The 19651-nt window shown below is 41.6% G+C and overlaps 1 protein-coding gene across 2 annotated transcripts in view; it reads left to right on the top strand.

The window, feature by feature from the left end:
- SATB2 (SATB homeobox 2) overlaps window positions 1-18354 on the top strand; it is a 131250-nt gene extending 112896 nt beyond the window's left edge. For both annotated transcript variants that reach the window (XM_071562607.1, XM_071562606.1), the window contains exon 11: window positions 15316-18354. In XM_071562607.1, coding sequence (XP_071418708.1) covers window positions 15316-15771 — 456 coding nt within the window. In that variant the 3' untranslated portion in view covers window positions 15772-18354. The remainder of the gene's footprint in view (window positions 1-15315) is intronic.
- The last annotated feature ends 1297 nt before the right edge of the window (window positions 18355-19651 follow it).

A 19651-nucleotide genomic window follows, 5' to 3' on the forward strand; every position in this document is an offset into this window, starting at 1 on the left:
GGGCTGCCATGAGTCCCACAGCAGGATGCTTCAAGCAGAAACTTCCCTTAAAATCTGAATGTGTAGCACTGTAGAGACTTGGCAATAAGCAGCAGGGTGGTGGTTTGTGTTGGTGTTGCTCTGACAAGTTGGCATTTCAACAAATGACATCACTGTAGCTCTGACCCCTGTTGTCTCACCCTTTTGCCTTTCATACACAATTTGACCAGATTTAGCCCTCCTTTCTTACAGTCCTGGCCCTGTTTTAAATGCTGAACCACCAGTGTTGTAAGAAGTCATAGTAGGTTGAGGATGAGCAAACATCTAGAGCAAGATCACTAAATAAAGCTCTTTAAAGTCACACAACCTTTGAATCTTGCCAGCAGCAGGCAAACCTTGAAGGCTGAAAAGCCACTAGATGAGCCTCTGTTCCATTTACATTTGACAATTTCTGCAGTTAAAAATACTGTTCTTTTTAATTTCATTTTAGTGCTTCCTAAATATTCTGTGTCCCTCACACTTGTCCATAAATTATAATATCAGGCTTTAGAGATGTGTAAATGTTTATATGCTATTTGCCATATGCAACAGTTTATTCTCGAGCTCCTTAAAGAAATCTTAGGACAAAGTTAGAGCCCTGGATCATTGCAGCTGGCCTTTCTCTGCAGATAGGCAATTGTAAAAATCACATGGGGAGGGAAACCATCATGTATTGTGTTACCAGAGCACATTGCACTGCTTGTCCCCTGAAGATCTGAGACCAAGTGAGCTGCTCTCCCTCCCGTGTTACACAGTGTCCCCCAGGGAAATGGTGCAGTTTCTGAGCAGTGCTGGGAGTTAGGCTATGACAAAGCAGGATGTACATGGTCAGTCTCCTTGCCTAGGGCCAGACTTCTTTTTGGAAATTCTTTGATGTGTAATTTTTTTTAATTTATTTTTTTTTCCTTTTCCTTTATTTTTTTTAACTTTTTTTTTTGCCTTGAATAGTTGGAAATACCCAGAGACTGTAACATATGTGAGGACATCAGGTATTTTTCAGGGTTAGTATGTTGTTCCATGTTTGTATGGACTTTTATAGGAATTCCAAATTGAAAGGGGAAGTGTTTTTTTGTGTATGCACTATTCTCACGCATCAAGAATCCAGAAGTACAGTAGCACATATTTTTTCTCACAGTCATCTATGCTTACAGTCTTTCAAAGAATATTCCAAAATATCTTGGCACAGACAAAGCGAAGCTGTTTGCAAGATCCCTAGCTGTGGAACAACAAAGGCTACATTCTCAACACACATCACACATGACGTTTATTAAAGTCTTAAGCAAAAATCAGATAATGTATTGAGAAAGTTGAACTTCACCATTTAGTTACATTGTGAAAGGAAGTAGGTATCCCCTTGTGCCTCCTTTCCAGTGACTTTTTCCCTGTTTCTACTCACTTCTTAATGTTTCAAATTAGAAGGTGAAAATCTCAAGTACAAATAAAAACATTTTAAAACCAGTAATTTGAGACTAACTCCCATTGTGTTGCCTAACTTGTAAAGGACTTGGTGTTCAGAAACCAAGGAATGCAAACACATACAAGGTGCCCCTGGTGGAACATTCAGAAGTTTGAAACATCTAAAATCATTATTAACCACTTAGCGGTACATATGGCAAAAAGGATGTGGTAAGTCGCAGAACGCATCCTGAATATTATAGACCCAGCCATCTCATTAACTTTGTGTCAAAAAACATTCCTTGGTTTCCAGTTTTATGCTATTTGTGTCATCAAAGTACAAAGTAATGTTGACACCCTTGAATTTTCTAGTTGCTTTCTCTCAGATTTATGGTTTGGACCTCTGCATTACGCACTTATGAGGCCATGCCTGTTTGATGTGCCATGTAGGCAGGGAGAGTTGTGAAGAACTCTCTTCCTCCCTGGTACAAGTCCCATCATATGGATATTGAGAAAGGTAAGCACATTCTGCAAAAAATCTTAATGCAGACCTATAGTTGTTCTGGGCTTTTAAGGGAGTTGTGTGGCTAAGTCTCATGGTTAAGTCTAGAAAACCTTGATATTCTCAGTCTTGCTTGCAAAAGCCTTGGCAACTAAGATTTCTTTTCATGGGATTTTGGTTGGTTTTAGAATTGAAACATGCAGAGTATCACAGAAGTCCTTTGCACCCACAAGGAGTATGAGTTGACTCCTTTATCCATGCTCTGTTGAGGGAAGCTGGGCAGCAACTGTGATTCTATCCAGTTGTAGCAGAAAGAAAGAGACACACTAAAATCCCAAGACTCAACAAGCCCCATAAAGAGATCTGTCTGGACAGCGCTTCACTAGTTAAGTGCTAAGTTATTATTACTATTTATTATTTATTTCCTTTCCTATTTTTCCTCTTACTGAACAAGCAGGAAATATCTTTGTTCTTTCTTTTAGAAGTGAAATAAATGTATTCCCTGCAGCATTTGAAATTTTAATAATCCATAATAAATAAAATCATATCTAATAACATAACTGCTTTCAATTGGCAATGCGATCTCCTAGATGCATTGCAATGGCAGAAACATAAATAGTTGCAGCCTTTGAAAGCCTACTTCCTATTTGCTAAATATACTTGGCTTGCTTTAAATTCCTTTGTGTGCAGTCATTAATACAATTCTCTTTGACAGCATTTAATTAAAGTGCTTTTCTCTATTAAATTCATTAAAACTTTTTTTTATATACAACTGTTTCCCAGACACTGAATGTTAAGGACCTGTAGGCCTCTCTTTAAATAACTTCTCTCTCCTTGCTGTAAATTGTTAATTAAATTTAACTTAAACTGTTTAAAGATGCCTTGGAAAAGAAAGCCAGATTTCAGGATATGGTCTTAATCATGGCTGATTTTTTTTAACACAATTTTTTCCATGTAGTTATAGACTGCGTGTTATATTGTTTATGAACGTTGCTGTACTTGCAGCTGGAATCAAGCAAAGAAATACCCTAAAAAGCTCATTTCCATCTCACTTCAAAAATTTCCATCATTTTAGTGCAGTTTCTTAGCCCAAGAGTATTTGCATGGGGGGAGTAAGGAGGGAGGAGCTGTTTAGTATTAATAGATTATTGACAGCTTAATGTCTTGGCACCTAGACAGCCCATAAGGTATAATAAACAGGAAGCTGTCTGATGTGAGCGCAGTCAATAGCGTATTCAATCAGAACCTTTCAGTTAATTGCTGGTTGACCTCAGACATTTCCTTTAAGTGAAACTGTCCTTCGCTCAGATCTCATCTGGGTTTCAGAGTTTAATTTGAGAATGCCCTTTCCATATGGCAGCTTGTGCATACATCTCTGGTGGGTTTTTGCTTTGCTCCCATGCACAGCATTGTGAGAGCCGGTGGCTGCCCGGAGCTTTGCAAACCTTGGAGCCGTAAGCCGGGCTGCCAGTGGCGCTGGGAATAGCCATGGAGCGGGGCAGCACCACAAATAAAGTAGGCAAGGTTGTAAACTGATGTCAGGGGTTTCAAAGCAGCTGGACTGTTGTGTAGGCTGTTTGGATGGAATTAGGCACGGCTTTGGTGCCTGGAGAGGCACCGTGGTGTTGATGAGACCTGAGCTGGCCTCTGCAGGTGTGATGTGCCGCAGCCTAATGTGGCTGCCTCAGCAGAGGGCTCGGCACTGCTGCCTCCATCCCACCCATGGGCAAAGACTCCCCTGCTCCTCTGCACAAATGCAGGCCAGGGCTCATTTGTCTTTAGTTTTCCTAATTCCTGTACTTAGCCATTCTAATTTTTTTGGACTGCATATCGTGATGAGGTCTAGATAAGCTACAAAGGCAAGCAGGCAGGAAACCACATGGGCAGTCCCTGACCCTAACTAACTGGAAACCATCTGTTTATCTGGGGACGGAACCTCCATGGAAATTTCTTCTAACAAGTCTGCTGAATTTGGGTTTTTCTTCCTTTCCCTCCAACTGTTGACTTTGAGCATGTGTGTTTTCCATAGGCGAGATCAGGGAGGGTCAGCTGTGGCAGCTCGCATTTGCAGCACATGGCTCTGGATTTCCCGATGGCAGTGAGTAAATGCCCTGTGAAGGAAATGCTTCTGTACCAGAACAAGTTTAATTTACATTTCATGCAGTCAGGAGACATTTTTTTGTCTCTAGATCTTGCAGCGATTATGTCTTTTAGCCACTTATCATGCATTCAGACTGTGGTTTGCTGAAAGGAGTGTTATTACTTTTAATCTCTAATTTTTCCCTGGTTTTTATTCATTTCTGTGGTTCTCTTTGTCCCTTTGCATCACAGAAACTGCTCATGCCTTTTTAATGGCCTGATTACCACCGGGGAAGCATTGCTGACTTGGAGTAATGTTATTCCTGGTGTTTCCTTGTTTAAATGAGATCAGGACTAAGAATGTTGTGGTGCTCTGCTTAGGATCCATTAAAGTCCAATCCAGAGCTCTGGCTGAGGCAGGTTGTAGATTTTTGGGCTTTCATGCATGTTGGAAAGGTGAGATAATGCCCTTTTACTGTGAAAATTCAAGAATAAGAGGGACTTGCAGTAGTTCTTTTTGGAGAGAATGGAACAAAACCATGGTGAGATAGAACAGAACCAAGGAGGAAATCCCAAGGTATGTATGTGAGCCTGGGGCCATCAGCTGCAACACATACACTTTGCTCCCAGGAGTCTCTGGCCAGAATATATTTGAAAGTACTTTCTGGTTTTATCAGACTTACTGGCCAAGCTGCTAATCAGTATTACATTGACCAAAGGACTCCCACATGCAATAAAAATCATAAGCTTTATTGGATTTTGAGATAGAAAAGATTCACATCCATCTCCTTTTATAAACTGCATTACATTTCATTCTTTCAGAGCTCCCATCAGTACAACCCTTTGTAAATAGAGAGGTGAAGGAGGTAGGTGGGTAGATACATGGCTGTGAGTTGCTGTTCCTTGGGTGGTACAGCCTAGAGCTATAGAACTACCAGAGCTGAGTTTAAGAGGTTGCTGACATTTCTGAAATACTGAAAGAAAAAAATATGTTGGTCCTTTTAAATTATTATATTCAGCTTAAATTAAAAAAAAGGTTTGCGGCATTTTAGAGCAACAAGCAACATAATGCTTTGATGGAAAATAGAAAGAATTTGAAAAGCAGAAGTTGTTCTGAATAAAAGCAATGAGAATATGCTGTTTCATGAAAAATGCCTAAACAAGTACTTGAACTTTGTCAGAATATTCACCACCCCCCCACCCCCCCAGTGCCTCAGGCAAACAGCTTGGCAAAGTAGACTTCACTTAGGCAATACTTTGATGTCACTCAGTTGACATTTTTGACCAAAAGATTTTTGGCTGAAAAATGCCACACAATCCTAGTCTTATGGAAGCAAAGAATGGTGTTTTGCTTTTCTAGCAGAAGCCTGGGGCTCCCTGTACACAGACCTACTGTAGCTGCCGGCTTGTGTTAAGTGTGAGCTTTACCCCTGTGATTAAGTGTGTGTAGCCAGCTGTGGGCTGAGCAGTCCACAGAGCTCCCCACAGCAGCCAGCAGCAAAGCCAGGGATGGATCCCAGGGACATAGCAGTGTCATATTTGCTTTGTCTTAGTACTGCCTCACTGGCCATATATTAAACCATTTTATTAAAAATAAACATAAAACCTGTGAATATAAACTGCATGTGCTCTTTACTTTCCATAAAGCATTTTTCTTCCAGTATCCAGGATCTGTAAAACAGATACAGGTGAGAGTAGTGAGGCATGGAGTGTGAAACATGAGAGTGAGATGCCGGTGTACCTTCCCCTGTCTTCTGGACATGCCCACCTTTTCTAGAGCTTAATCAGGAAAATGCAGGATTTCAGATCTAATTCTTTGAGGCGTCCTGTCTTCAGTGACCTAATCTGTGCAGGAGACCATACTTTGGTCCTTTGATTTTTATTTCCCCAATTTCAAGCTAAGGGTATAATAAAGCACATTATGCCAGTTGCATATGTGGTAATGCTGAATATTTTGCTTTTACCATGGTAGTTGATTATCATGCACTTTTTAAGACTTTCCTTCTAAAAAAGGAATATTTATACTTTTATGTGTTTGATTCACACAGTATAGTTTGCACAAGTCCTGTTATTAAGTGCATTGGTGGTTACATCTTGAAAGCCAAAAAACATGCTGAGTAGTGTTTTATCAGCACAAATCTGCTATTTTCACTAACCATAACAGTCAGGTTCTCCTGACTTCTAACTGCTCCCATTGTAAAAATTAGCAGTACAGTTGGGTATTCCTGAAACCCCAAATAGCCATTTGTAAGGACCTAAAACAGTTTGATGGGACAAATAATTACCCCCCACCAGAATCCAGTGTCTAATCCAAACATACCCTTCCTGAAATAATGCAGTGCCTACTCCTGGTCTGAGTAACTGGAAAATAACATGATTATAGTGGCGCCATTTGTGCCACCATAGTTAAGGGTTTAGAACTTGACCTCTAGGTTGGGGCTTGCGAGGAAAGATCTTGCTCACACTGCCCAAAAATACTCTTCTGATTTTCAAAAGGAAAGGGAACATGCATAGTGTTAATTAAACAAGAAGTTGTAGAGGATACCAAAAGTATTTTGTCTGCAGAAAAGGAAACAAAAAAGATTTTTGTTGCTTCCTTAGTTCTTGTGGCATTCTGCCAGCTCCTCATTAGGAATGCTAGGATTGGGATGGGGAAACTCAGAACTGACCTGAAATGTTTGACAAACCATCTCTCCAGCCACAACCAAGCTCAGGCTCTATTTGGAAACTGCTAAGCAGAGATCTGCACATCACAGCACCCAGGAGAGCCTTGCTAGGTCTGCAAGAGAAAGCACAGAAGAGGCAAGTCAGAGGTCCACAAAGTTCATGGTCTTGTTTTGAAGAAGGTAAGTGTTAAGTGGAAGGTTTGTGGCCCTCAGTGCATGCACAGATGTTGAAAGTCCCACTTGAGTGGGACTCCAGTTAACATTGCCATGCTGAAGGGCAGCGTGAACCTTTATGGGGCTGATGCTTTTTCCCTTGTGGGGGAGGCTGCCTTGCTACCACAGGTTACAGGCAAGAGAGGCTTTCTGCTTCTTCAAGGCCAGCATAGTCCTACCTTCCTGTCAGGGATGCAGCAAACTGGCCCCCGTGCCGGCTGTGCTGGCTGTGCCCCATCCCCAGACAATGGAGCCATCCATCACTGATGCCTTCAGGAGAGAGTCTGCAGCGATGTTGTGCAACACTTCCTGACCGCATCGGCTGCTCTGTCACCAGCACCCTGGTTTGTGCCAGCAGAAGCCAGAATGAATCCAGCCTGTTATGTATTTACACAGTAGGTACATGCCAGCTCCACCTGTGGGCTGAAGGGTGGTTGCTGACAACCCTTCGGGCCTGCAGTCAGGTATTTGAGAGAGAGATGCCCACTGCTGGCCACAGTTACTCTGTAGTAAGCCTAAGGATCTGGCTTAAACGAGCCCAAGATGTGAAATTCAGAGCTAATACATGAATGTTCATCAGCATGAGCTCATTTGTGCTACCCCATAAAATCAGCCAGTTCTCAGGCACTTGCACAGTAATGAAAGTTGTCCCTGTGCTTTTGTGGGAAGAGCTGAGTTAGCATTCGAGGGAGAGCAGTTACCCCAGGAAACACGGGGACACTGTTCTGCATTGTCAGAGTTTTGTGATTTATTTTTTTAACATTATACAGACAAAATAGTGGCTATTGTGTAGGCACGTGCTGTCTATTAACAGAGATCAGGAAAGGGAAATAAACCACGCATTACTGAAGAATAAGATCATGATTGTGGTCAAATGATGGCAGAAGTTTTTTTTCTCTTTGTCAAGCTGATTTGTAAACACTCTTCAAACAACTGTGCAGACAGCAGTGCCACAGCTTCTTGAAAGGAAAGCAAAGACAAGGAAAGATTCCACTGCACAGATGTTTTACAGTAACCTTAGACCTGTCCCAAAGTTATCTGGTCATCTGCAGTTGTCATTGCAAGCTACGCTGCACACGTGTCTTCTTAGCAGTGCAGAGTAATCAGGCTGTAATTTATATTTTATCTCTAGTGATGATAGCTCTTAAAAATGTTTTGTGGTGTATTTGCTCTTTGATGCATGCTAAGCTCCTGTTAGCATTAATGGGAGCAGTGTGTGCCAGGGAGGGGGGAGGCACCTTTCCCCCGTATTCAAATCAAGATTAATTGTGTTTTGCTTATACTTTTCACTTTGCATGGGATGGCAAAAGCAGTGTACAACTGAAAGTTTTGTTTTGCTTTTAATTCCTGTTGTCTCTTTTGCCACCTTTTTGACCATTTTTGGCAGTTTGGTCCTGGAGAAGAATTGCAGATGGGGCTGCTATTTCAGAGGCTGAGTGTTTGTTCCGTGTCTTGCCATGCTTTCAGATCACTGCCTGTTTCCTGCCCTTAAGCAAGACAACCACTGTAAAGCAAAGGGAAGCATGTGGCAAGTGTGCTCCAAAGATGTTGAAATGAATCACTTCAGCCAGCTCACATTCCAGCCTGGAAACCAAACACTTGCCTTTGACTTTGGGTTCCCCATGGAACTCATTTCTGTCTTCAGAGTTCTTTCTCAGTCCCTTTTTGTGTGGCTCAAAGTGTGACTTGTATCTCAGAGCTGAGAGATTTAGGAAGAGGGTGTGTCAGATCCAGTACTCCGGCTCCAGTGGTGGTCAGGAGCAGATGAAGGCTGATAGGAAAGGCCTGAATATTTGGGGGATTTTTTTTTTACTCTGTGACTGCTTTGTCTTTGCAGCTGAATGGGGGCCCAGGGCTGCTGGCTTGCAAGCTGTTTTAGCCACTAGCTCTGGTTGGATGCTTTGGCCTGGTTTGTATGAGATGGGGCACATCATATCACAGACATGTATTATAATTGTCTCTAATAAGGGTGTTTACTCCTGTGAAGCAATTACTAAGCTGCATTGGAAAATGCACAGGATGTGTGCCAGCATTTGAGCTATGAAATTAAAAGAAGCTCAGACTGAAGTTAGATGAAAGTGAACATATTTATCCATGTCAGACTTCCTACCATTTTGCACGCTCATATTGATTTCTTTGGACACGGTCTTCTTTTATTGAGTACCATATATTTTTTTTAAATCCCTTACCGATAACAGTACCTGCTAAGGGCAATTGTAAAAGGAAACTAAAGTATATTAAACCTGCCTGGAGTCAAAATGTAATCTAACACCTGTAGTCTGCAATTTGTCATCTCTTCATAGATACTTTTTCTTTTGTAATAACAGTTTTGGATTTCTCTGAGTTTTGACCTTAGGATACTGTATAATCCAAGAAAAGCAAAGAAACTAAACCAATGTCTTTAACACAGCTTTATAGTGTCAAGGTGTGAAATCACTCTGAGAATGAGCCCAAAGAAAATACTTCCTTTGGAGCTGTGACTAGTGCTGCAGTGTTTACCCAAATGAATGTATTTTTGCAAGGGGAAGAAAAAAAAGTAGTCAAAGAACCACATTTTTAAGAGGAAAGAAATGAACACAGGTGCAAATTGTAACTTCTGCTACAGTTTCTTGTACAGACATTCCTAAAAACCTGTAAAGAGTCTTGGCACAGTAATTGTGTCTTATTAATGTACTTACCCCTGAGAGCCCCGGCCTGGGAGGCTGTCAGGGTGCAAGCCTGTTTATGGCTGCAGCTTGCTCTGTTCTCTTCTTGCACATTTCTGTATGTGAAGAAAGAGAGAATGGGTCTAGGGAGTGTAAGGCTGTTTATTTGAATAGATAATCCTCTGTTGATTATTCCTGTAAGATCTGCTAAGAGGAACAGTGTCTCCTTCTAGGTATAGGCTTTTGTTGCAAGGTGATAGTTTGTTTCATAAGCAAACAACATGATAGCTAGACACTGCCTGGGGGCTCTCAGCTTGCAGAGGTGGGGTGTTGCTCAGTAAAGTGCAGCTGAACACCTTGTTTAGGCCTGTTCTCCATTCTGCCTTTGACTTTTGCTAGTCATTGGGAATGAACTTTTCCAATGGGCTCCCTTAGATGAAAGATGTAGTGAATTGGTTTTGTATGGAGGCAAATTGGTGGTGACTCTGCTGACTAGCTGTGGATGCTTGTAAGAGATGTAATAGAAGACTGGTATTAGGTGTACCAAATGCAGGTACTGGACCTATGTTTGTAACGTGTGTGTTCTCTCTGGCTTTTAATTTGAGCTCCTTAAGCAGGCTAAAAATTTGCCATCTTTGGCATAAAAGTCCTTGGTATGGTGCAGAGTTATGGGTGGTTATGAGAGCAATGTAAATGTGAAGGAAAGCTAAAAGCTGAGACCTCTTCCCACCATGGATAATAGATTCCTAGATCCATTTGGTTTTGAAAAGTCCTGTAAGATCGTTGAGTCCAACCATTACCTCAGCACTGCCAAGCCTACCATGAAACCACGTCCCTAAATGCCACATCTACGTATCTTTCAAATACCTTCAGGGATGGCGCCTCTACCGTTTCCCTTGGTGGCCCGTTCCAATGCTTGACAGCCCTTTCAGTTTAAAATCCTTTCTGATATCCAACTTAAACCTCCTCTGGCAAAGAGAAGGCAAATCCATTCAACTTTGCTCCTTGTGGGTTTGCGTTTTGAAAATTGATACTGGCCAACAAATGCCACTTGAGGTACGTGTTGGTGCTTGCTCTGTCTGTGCACAGTGGAAGGTGGTGTCTATTCAACAAGGGCAGTTCTATTACAAATGCACAGTCTTTCAAGAGTGTGACACTTTTGGTGGTTCTCTTAATAAGGGACACCTCATCATCTCAGCAAATCCTTGCAGAAGGGAGATCACATGACTGATCCTCTCTACAAAGGTAAGGGTAAAACCACACTATGAAACAGAAGAGCTGGGGGGTTTCACAGAGAAATGCAGTTCCTGATTCTGATGTGCTGCAGAGTCTGCTCAGGCAATGGAAGGTGGTGTGTCCAGAGTGAGTGTTGTCAGCTGCTGCCTCGTTGCTGTTGGTCCCTGAGTGCGTGTGCGTACCCCACTCAGGCATATCCTGCTTGGCTCCCCTTAGCGACTCACCAATTTCACATGTCTAGTTCTAGCTAGAAAGTGGGTGGAAATGCAAACAAACATCAGTGGCATAGTGAATCCAGCCAAAATTAAATACAGTACAGACACAGACTGCTAGTGCATGACGTTCATCTTTCAGTTTGGGTTTGCTCACCTCTCTTTTCTGTGGGAATGCCGAAGTCAGGTTTCTCCTGCAGGAGCATCTGGAGACATGGGGAGCTCATATATGTGTAACAGTTCAGTAATCCCTCCCCACCAGTAATTCTTGGCTTTGGATTCTAGATACACCACAAACCCTTAGCTTATTACAAATAATCCTGATCACCCCCGTAATGATACACTACATTATATACTCTCCTAAATTTAATCATTCAATATCTCACTTCCTTCCCTGTAGGCATGTACTATTATATTTTACACATGGCTTTCAGCTGCTTTTCATTGTGGCCTTCAAATCATATTTCAGTACAGTGCGATCTGAGACCAGTCACTTTATCATTTAAAGTCAACTTCCATCACTGTAATTTTCTTGCAAGTTTTTAACCAGGGCTGGTTAATTTGTTTAAAAAAAATTAGTTTGTATGTGAGGTGAAAATCCACCTGAATGAAACTTCCTGAAGCGCATCTTCTAAAGCTGCTCTGAAATGGTGAGAAGGCAGCCATGCCTGTAGAGTTTAAAAATCAAATCTCTTGAAGGGATGGAAAGAATAAGTCCTGGGGGCATGGAAGAAAATCTGTATCTTCACATTTGGTTTGAAAGTAGATGGGGAGTCAGGGAGGGGAAGGGAAGTCAGCTCCAGATGGTGGTGGCTGTAGAGGAGAAGGAGGAGGCTGCCCCACCTGTGGCTGGGCAGTGGTGGGAAAGGCCATGGGGAATGGAGAAGGGAGCGAGCAAGGAGGGCACAGGGCACTATGCACCCTTCCAAGCCCAGCCTCAGTTTTCCTGGGAAAAGGAAAGCTGAGCATGGCCATTGTTCTTGACCCTTTTCTCAGAAGCCCATCCTATAAATGGGTGTTTTGTGGTAGGTCAGACCACTGTTGGGGGTTTACCTGCACTGGAAAATGCACTGCACCCTGTACTTTATCAGAGAAGATCAGTGATGTTTCCTTCTTTCAGTATAGAAGCAGAGCCAAAACCCAAAGTGTTACAGCAGGGTGTGCACAGCAGTGTAGGAAGCCAGATGAAATTTTACCTACATATTTAAGAGCTTAATAATGACCCAAGATCTGAAAACCTGAACTGCCAAAAATGGTCCATTTCCCCTGTGAGGTTGTGACATGCAGAGCCAGACATGAAGTAAGCAAATCACCCAAACTGACCAGCATGCTTTACAAGTCTAGTTTAAAGCAAATATTTAACAAAAAGGTAATTTAGATTTCATATTGTACCATGTACTTCAGCAGTTGATCTGATTTGCATAGAAAACATTCTCTTTTGTGTTAAATATTCCGTATTGTCAGAAGTAATTGCAAAACTGACCACAGTCTAATCATGAAGGAAATTCTGTGCATTTATCCACCTTTGTTTGTATGGGTAAAGTTGTGTCACTGAAAAATGTAGTGTGGCTGCAAGTCCTTTGTTAATGACACTGGCAATCTAGAGCAAACCCCCAAGAAGTTAGTGAAATAATGAGATTTATCTGTTACAAGAGTATTTTCATTACTTAGGATGACAGTAAGTGAAATAAAATACAACTTTTTTCTAATATTTTACACTAATAACCCCTGGGTTATGTGTTTTCTCTTCAGGAGAGGGTAGAGAGGTCACTGCAGAAAAGGAAGTGTTAACTGAAATCATTGTTTTGCTCCCGCTCTCAGCCCTCTCTTTGGTTGATTGCTTTATAGATGCTGTAGGCATCACTTCATCTCCTTCAAATTAAACATTTTACTGCTGCTGATCCTGTATTGTTGGATTTTTTTCATCATTATATTTGATTGGAAGTCTTGAGACATTTTTCAAGCTGGATCATTTCTCATGCTATTTGTCAACTGAAAAGGGAAAAAAACTCCCCTTCCAAGTCCAACAAGAATGAACTGAGTAATTTGCACTCTTTTTGGATGTGTTTCTATCTCTGTTAGCTGCTACTTGAATCCAGCTTCTGATTAGCAATGCTACTTGTGGCTTTTCATATGATGCTGTCTGTAAGTTCCCTGGCAATTTATTTGTCGTGTTAAATGCTTTTCATTTTGGCTGCTCTGGGCCTTACAGTGTTAGGGGGCAGAACCAGAAGGCACAATGGGAGATAAGTAGGTAGGGCCTGTGTGACAAATTTATGACCCAAATTTTGGGTCCTTGGCTAGTGCCAGCAATCCTGGCTCTGCTGCTTTCAGTGCTCCCTGCTGACGTAGGTGTGGATCCCACCCTTGTCTGTAACTCCTCTGTTTGAGAACGTCAGTCCTTCTCTTTGAAAACAATCCATGGACAAAAAAGAAATCCTCAAAGAGCAGCTGAGTGATTCCATTCATTGGAGCATTATGCTTTTTTATTACAAGAGATGTAATAAAACATAAACCAGAGTATCTGTCATTTCCATTTGAGTTTCTCCTTTCCTCTGCTCCTTGGTGAGCTCCATTTCTATGGCCCCTTGAGTATTTACATGCTTGGGAGGAAAATGTGTGTATTGGCACCAAGACAAGTTTGCAGTGCTTCTGCCCACAAGCAGCTCTTGCCCACAGTGTGGCAAGCCCTGCCTGTCACCTGTGTGACACCTGCTTTTAACTGCTCATTGAGGCATGGGGGACGTGGTGCTGTGTCCTACCTCTGTGCTCGGTGGAACTGCAGCCCCTCAGGGCCGGCCAAGTGCCACCAGGTGAAGCAGGAGAAGGACAGTGCCCTGGTCAGGCTGTCACAGCATCTCCTCCAGGCTCAGGTCCTCAGCCACATGTGTGTGGTGGGCAGTGGCTGGGGGCTGTGACCTGCTCTTCAAAAGCCATGACTGGAGATTGCTGGTGTTACAAATTACTATGGCAGCAACGTTTGATGAAGGAAATGAATAAAGGGCTCTTTGGCATAGAGCCTTTTTATTCATTTGCATAACAGGGTGATATTGCACAGCAGACTTCCCTCTTGCAGTAATACCTTGACTAGTGTAGTGTTTTACTGGGGGCTCAATAAGTGGGTAAATTCAATGCAAGTTCTCAGTACGTTTCCATTATTTACCCTTTAGAGAGCTTTAACGTAGAGGTGATATTCTGCATGTTACAGCTTGCAGGAAAGACGTTTTCTTCTTGGTTGAAGAACCAGAATTCCTTCTTATTTGAGGAAGAAAATAGCTACCCATATTGATTTTGTTAGCTCTGAGTGTTGAGTTCTAATAATTATTTCCCCTCATCTGAGGAAACCTCTGGGAAAATCCAGCCTTCAATCCTGTAGGGGATTTTTTCCATTAATCTCTCTTGTATAGATTTGGTTTTAAAGAAAGCATATGGAGCTCCTCTGTGTTTTGAACAATTCAGAGCAGGTATTTTTTTCTCTGGAATAAGGGCTGCACAAGACCCTTTCTTAGCCATTTTAAGTGGCTGTTAGGAAGATTAAGAGCTACATATACTTTCTTTAAACTTGCTGAAAAGGAGATACTGCTGATGAAAATCTGTTACAAGACTGCAAAGTGTGCTTGCCCAGAGGGTTTCTCAGAATGGAGGGCTATAATTATTTGAACTCAGAACTCCTCAACTGGTGAAATTTCCACAGAGGTAATACAGAGAAATCTGTTCAGGAGACACATTAAAGCCACCTATGTGAAACAACTGAACAGACTATGCTGTCACCCTTCATAAAAGGGAAATCCTAAAAAATCTCTGCACTTCTATTATTTTTTTTCTTCCATAAAGCAGCTGTGACAGATTTTAATGCCAAATCATTATTCATGATAAAGTAGCACCTGACAATCCCATGTGTGTCTAAGCCTTTGTGGTGCTTGAGAGTCTCTAGCCTAAAAAGACAAAAGGAAACAAGGAAGGGGAGAAGAGCAAAGCAGGAGAATGACTTGTTTGAGATGGGACAACTGCCCAGTCATCATGACTGTAATACCTTTTTGACATAACTTTTATTTTGGCTAGTTTATATTTCTATTGGTGTTTTTAACTTGCATTTTGTACTTCTTAGTTATTTTGTGGCTTTATATTTATTTTATATCATGTGCCTTTTATATAACTTTCTCCTTTCAGTCTGTAGTTACTGGTACAGCTGTCTTAGAGGTGAGAAGGGTAGTGGAGCATGGATATCAATCGTACTTTTCTTCATCAAAACAAAGTAGATCGTATGTAAAGGCCTGTACAAGTGTCCTAATCTCCCGCACTGAGGGGATCAGCATGTACGTGAAGTCTGTGTCTGTTTGATCTTATAGGTGCTGCACAGACAGCAGTCCCAGCCTGCGAAGGAGAATTCCCCACCTAGAGAAGAGGCTCCTCCTCCACCTGCTGAGGACAGTTGTGCCAAAAAGCCAAGATCCCGTACCAAGATCTCCTTGGAAGCTCTAGGTATCCTTCAAAGCTTTATTCATGACGTTGGTCTGTACCCTGATCAGGAAGCCATCCACACCCTTTCTGCTCAGTTGGATCTCCCCAAACACACCATCATCAAATTCTTCCAGAACCAACGTTACCATGTAAAGCACCACGGGAAGCTAAAAGAGCATTTGGGAACAGTGGTTGACGTGGCAGAGTACAAGGATGAGGAGCTGCTGACGGAGTCGGAGGAGAATGACAGCGAGGAAGGCTCTGAGGAAATGTACAAAGTAGAGCCTGAGGAGGAGAACCCCGACAAAAGCAAGGCGGCTCCAGCAGACATCGACCAGAGATAATGTGAGATAGGGGCGCAGAAAGCAATACACTGATCCAAGGATTTTCTGGGTTTATTTTTGATTTTTTTTTCCTCTTTTTACCTTTTGTTCCTTTGTTTCTGTTGCGCATGATCCATGTGCGAACTGAATGAATTCAGCATTGCCCGATCAGACATCGCCTTGACACAGACACTCGAGTGTTACGCTTCCTACAGTTGACTGAAGCAATTGTTGTAGTCACATAGGATTATGCCTTCATCAATCTTGCACTTATGAAAGGGACATCTAGCAAGTAAATGGGAAGAAAAAGTCCTATGAAATTAATGAAGGAAAATTTACAACTTTGTGTGTGTATATATATATTTACATAAAAAATATATATATATTAAAATTGCATGGGACGGAACTTTACAACCTAAAAGTATAGACTGTGAAATGAGTTCTTTAAAGATGAGACTTGTTTATGTGTTAAAACCACTTCACAATGAGTTGCTTTGGCTTTTTGATAAACTGCCGCCTGCTCTCAGGGTGTGGTGACTATTTTTGAATTCCTATTTATTTTCTACGTTTATCCCTGATTTTTTTTTCATTATTGTATGGCTTCCTATCTGGCAACTTGATGGGTAATTTTTGAGGTATTTAAAGACGTAAATCAACACTGCCAAAAAAAGAAAAGGGGAAAAAGAGAGAGAAAATGGAAAAACAAATCAGGGCACCTTAAAAAGAAAACTAGTAAGTTAAAAGTACTTTTAACACAATGCACACTTAAAAGGATACAGCATGTTCCACTCTCCAGATAGTCTTTTCTGTAGTGAACAGATGAGTTTTCATGGGATTCAGAATAGCTAAAACTGAAGTTCAGTGCATAGAAGACTTGTCCATTAACGAGGTCTTAATGGAAAGAGAAAAAAGATAAATGTATTGAGATTTGATATATGGGATTCATATTGTCAACTACATTTCACCGTGGATTTTATTTATCCGTTCTCTGTTTATAAGCTTCCTTCTTGTTGTTGCTTTTTGTTTATACTGAAGTGAAAAACACACACACTTAAGTTACATTGCGACACAAAATGCCACAGTCCCAAGAATCCTGTCCAGGTAAATTGCTGACAGACCGAGGGGTTTTGTTGCTGACTTCCCATTCACCCTCCCTGCCAGCCTCCCCCGTGTTTCTGTTTTAGCTGGGCTTCCTCTGTCATGCATTTTGTGCCAGTGAAATGAAGTGTTTTCAGCCGCAGGTCCCACATCCCCACGGCATGGGCACTTCCCACCCTCCTGCACACCCACCCACCTCCTGGGCAAAGGGTCGGCAGTGCCCTGGTCGCGGCTCTGTTACAAAGCAGGGCTGACACTCACTGACTCTCCCATGGCATGAGCCCTGAAGCTGCAGTCTGCTATAGCATCCACCAGCTCTGAGGCATCATGTCGAAAGAGACTCCAAGTAGCATTTACTTTTCACTTTTGTGCAATGATTTCCGAGACAGAGACCTCACCTTGCAGCTGGATTGATTTCAGATGCCTGTTCAAACTGCAGTCATAACACTACCAACAAGGCTTCTGGCTTTTTTCTTCCTATTTTCACATGGGCTTTTCACGTAACATTGACAAAGACCTCATGCAATATCACTTTGAAAGTTACTTTCTGTTTACTACACCAGGCAATGTAATATAACTGTTAATACTATTTATATATTTGAAAGGTATAAAAGGTAGGAGTTAAAAACAAAAAACAAACCTCTACGTGTAGATATTTACTCAGAACAGACAATATACAGGGAGAAGACATTGCAATACAAGCTAATTCTAGCTGCTCAGTAACCTCTGGAGTTTTTATGAGACTTTTTCAGAGCTAATGTTTGAAACATGAGTATCTCTGCATAAATTTCATATACCTTTGCAAAATTATGGTGGGTTGCTTACTTAATGCCCCTTATGCTCTTCATCCTTTAGTTCTGTAGTATGCTGCAGCTTTAATCAGAATTTCAATGGTTGCTGCTTTATGTTTCTCTCAGAGCTACGCTTTCAAAACTGTCTTCTTATCCTGTAGCTGAAATCACTCCATACATTTGAAAGGAAACTGAATTTTGCCACGCTATGTAAGGCTGTTCATCTGATGATGGCATCAACATTTGGTATCTTTTACACTTCAACCAAAAATTTTATTAGGTATTTTTTCAATGCTGAGTCTTGCCTTTTTATTTTTAATTTCACTGCCAGTTTTGCAGTGGTTCTAAGTGAATCTGTGGGCATTTTAGCCTGTGGTCTTGCCAGAACTTTGCGAATTACAATGCATATATGTCTATTTATTCAATATCCATCATATAATATCTATTTGGAGAAAAAAACTTTTCTTGTAGTGCCTCTTAACAAAGCACAATTTTCCGCCTTTTTTGTGAAACAAAAGTTTAAAAAAAACAAATTGTGTTTTATTGCGGTATCAACAATGTGAATAAGGATTAACATATTGTAAATGTTCTTTTTTCCATGTAAATCAACTTTATCTTCGTTATCACTAAGTGATAATTAATTTTTAACTTATGTGCATTGTTAGGCTGTTAGAATTTTTTGGTTGTTGAAATAAAACGCATTCAATAAATATGACTTAATTTGTCAAGTAATTTACTGGGCCTTTTTTCTTTTCTGCTGAGTTCAAGTGGAACAAAGTCTGCAAAATGGAGGGGGCATATTTGCCTATTGAAAAAAACTTTGGTTGGTGTTATTGGGGTTTGAAAACCTGCATGAGCCCCCTGGGGTTGGCACAGCTGTCAAATCTGTATCACCCAGGACTGATCTGTTGCATTACTGGCTGTAAGTGCACATGTATGTTCATGCACAGAGAGTCCCTGATGGGATCAGGAGTAGGGTGTGGGTGCCATCAGCCCATTGAGAATAGACTCGAAATACACACACACGAAGATCCACTTCCAGTCTGCTGTCTTCTTTTGCTGGTAGGTTTTTTCTGTTTATAATTAAAAAGCCACAAATGACTGCGTGTCAGGAAACTTTTGGAGCACACATGTCCATGGTTAATGGACATAATAAAAGGCTTTATTATATTTATAGCAGGGCATCCTACTGAGTGTGTAGAGGAATGCCGGAAGGATTGATGTATCTGAGAAATGTGTGAAATGTTTTGGGGGAGAATACAGATAAATGGAAAAAATTGCTCAAAATTCTTAAGCTAACAAAGTGGTAAGTGCCTGGATTCAATCCTAGCAGACAAATCATATACTGCATGTCAGACTTGAGTTGTCTAGGAACTGAAGTAGAGCAATTTTTAAAAGCGTTTCTCTTTTTTTCTATAGTTTCAGTGCAATAATTCTTCACTTTATTGTGGCTTATTTACATCCTATATAAAATATCTATGTGCTCTCTTGAGAAAAAAAGAGTATCCACATCTTTGGGTACTCAGCCACCTGCTTGGCACTTGTGTTTGATCTGAGACAAAATGAAACCAAGCATCTCTCTGCCTGCTCAGGGCACCTGGAAGCTGTGCACAACAACCTTTAGTTGAGTGCTCTTTGCTGGGTTGCACAACTGCTCTCCTTATACTCACCTCTAAGGGGGTCCTGAGCTGCCTGTGCCCCTTCCATGGGAACGGTCAACTGGCACATCTGGTGCCTGATTCTGGTGCTGCCTCTGCTCTGACCCATGGGCACAGTCCTGCTGCACAAGGCAGGCAGGTCAGGCTGGAGGTCCACTGGTCATCATGGGTGTGGGATGTGACAGAGGGCATGAACTGGCCTTCAAAACTGCACCTGCACCCAGGCAGATGCTGCAAAGGCACTGATGGTGTGTGATGGAGTGTCCTTTCTGCCTGCCAGTAGGACAAGAAACAAAAGGAGAAGCAGCTCTTGCTTCATGAGTGGAGTATTTTATACATGTGTTCTGTGCGTGT

Source organism: Pithys albifrons, chromosome 8 (assembly GCF_047495875.1).
Source record: "Pithys albifrons albifrons isolate INPA30051 chromosome 8, PitAlb_v1, whole genome shotgun sequence".
Taxonomy (NCBI): Eukaryota; Metazoa; Chordata; class Aves; order Passeriformes; family Thamnophilidae; genus Pithys; species Pithys albifrons.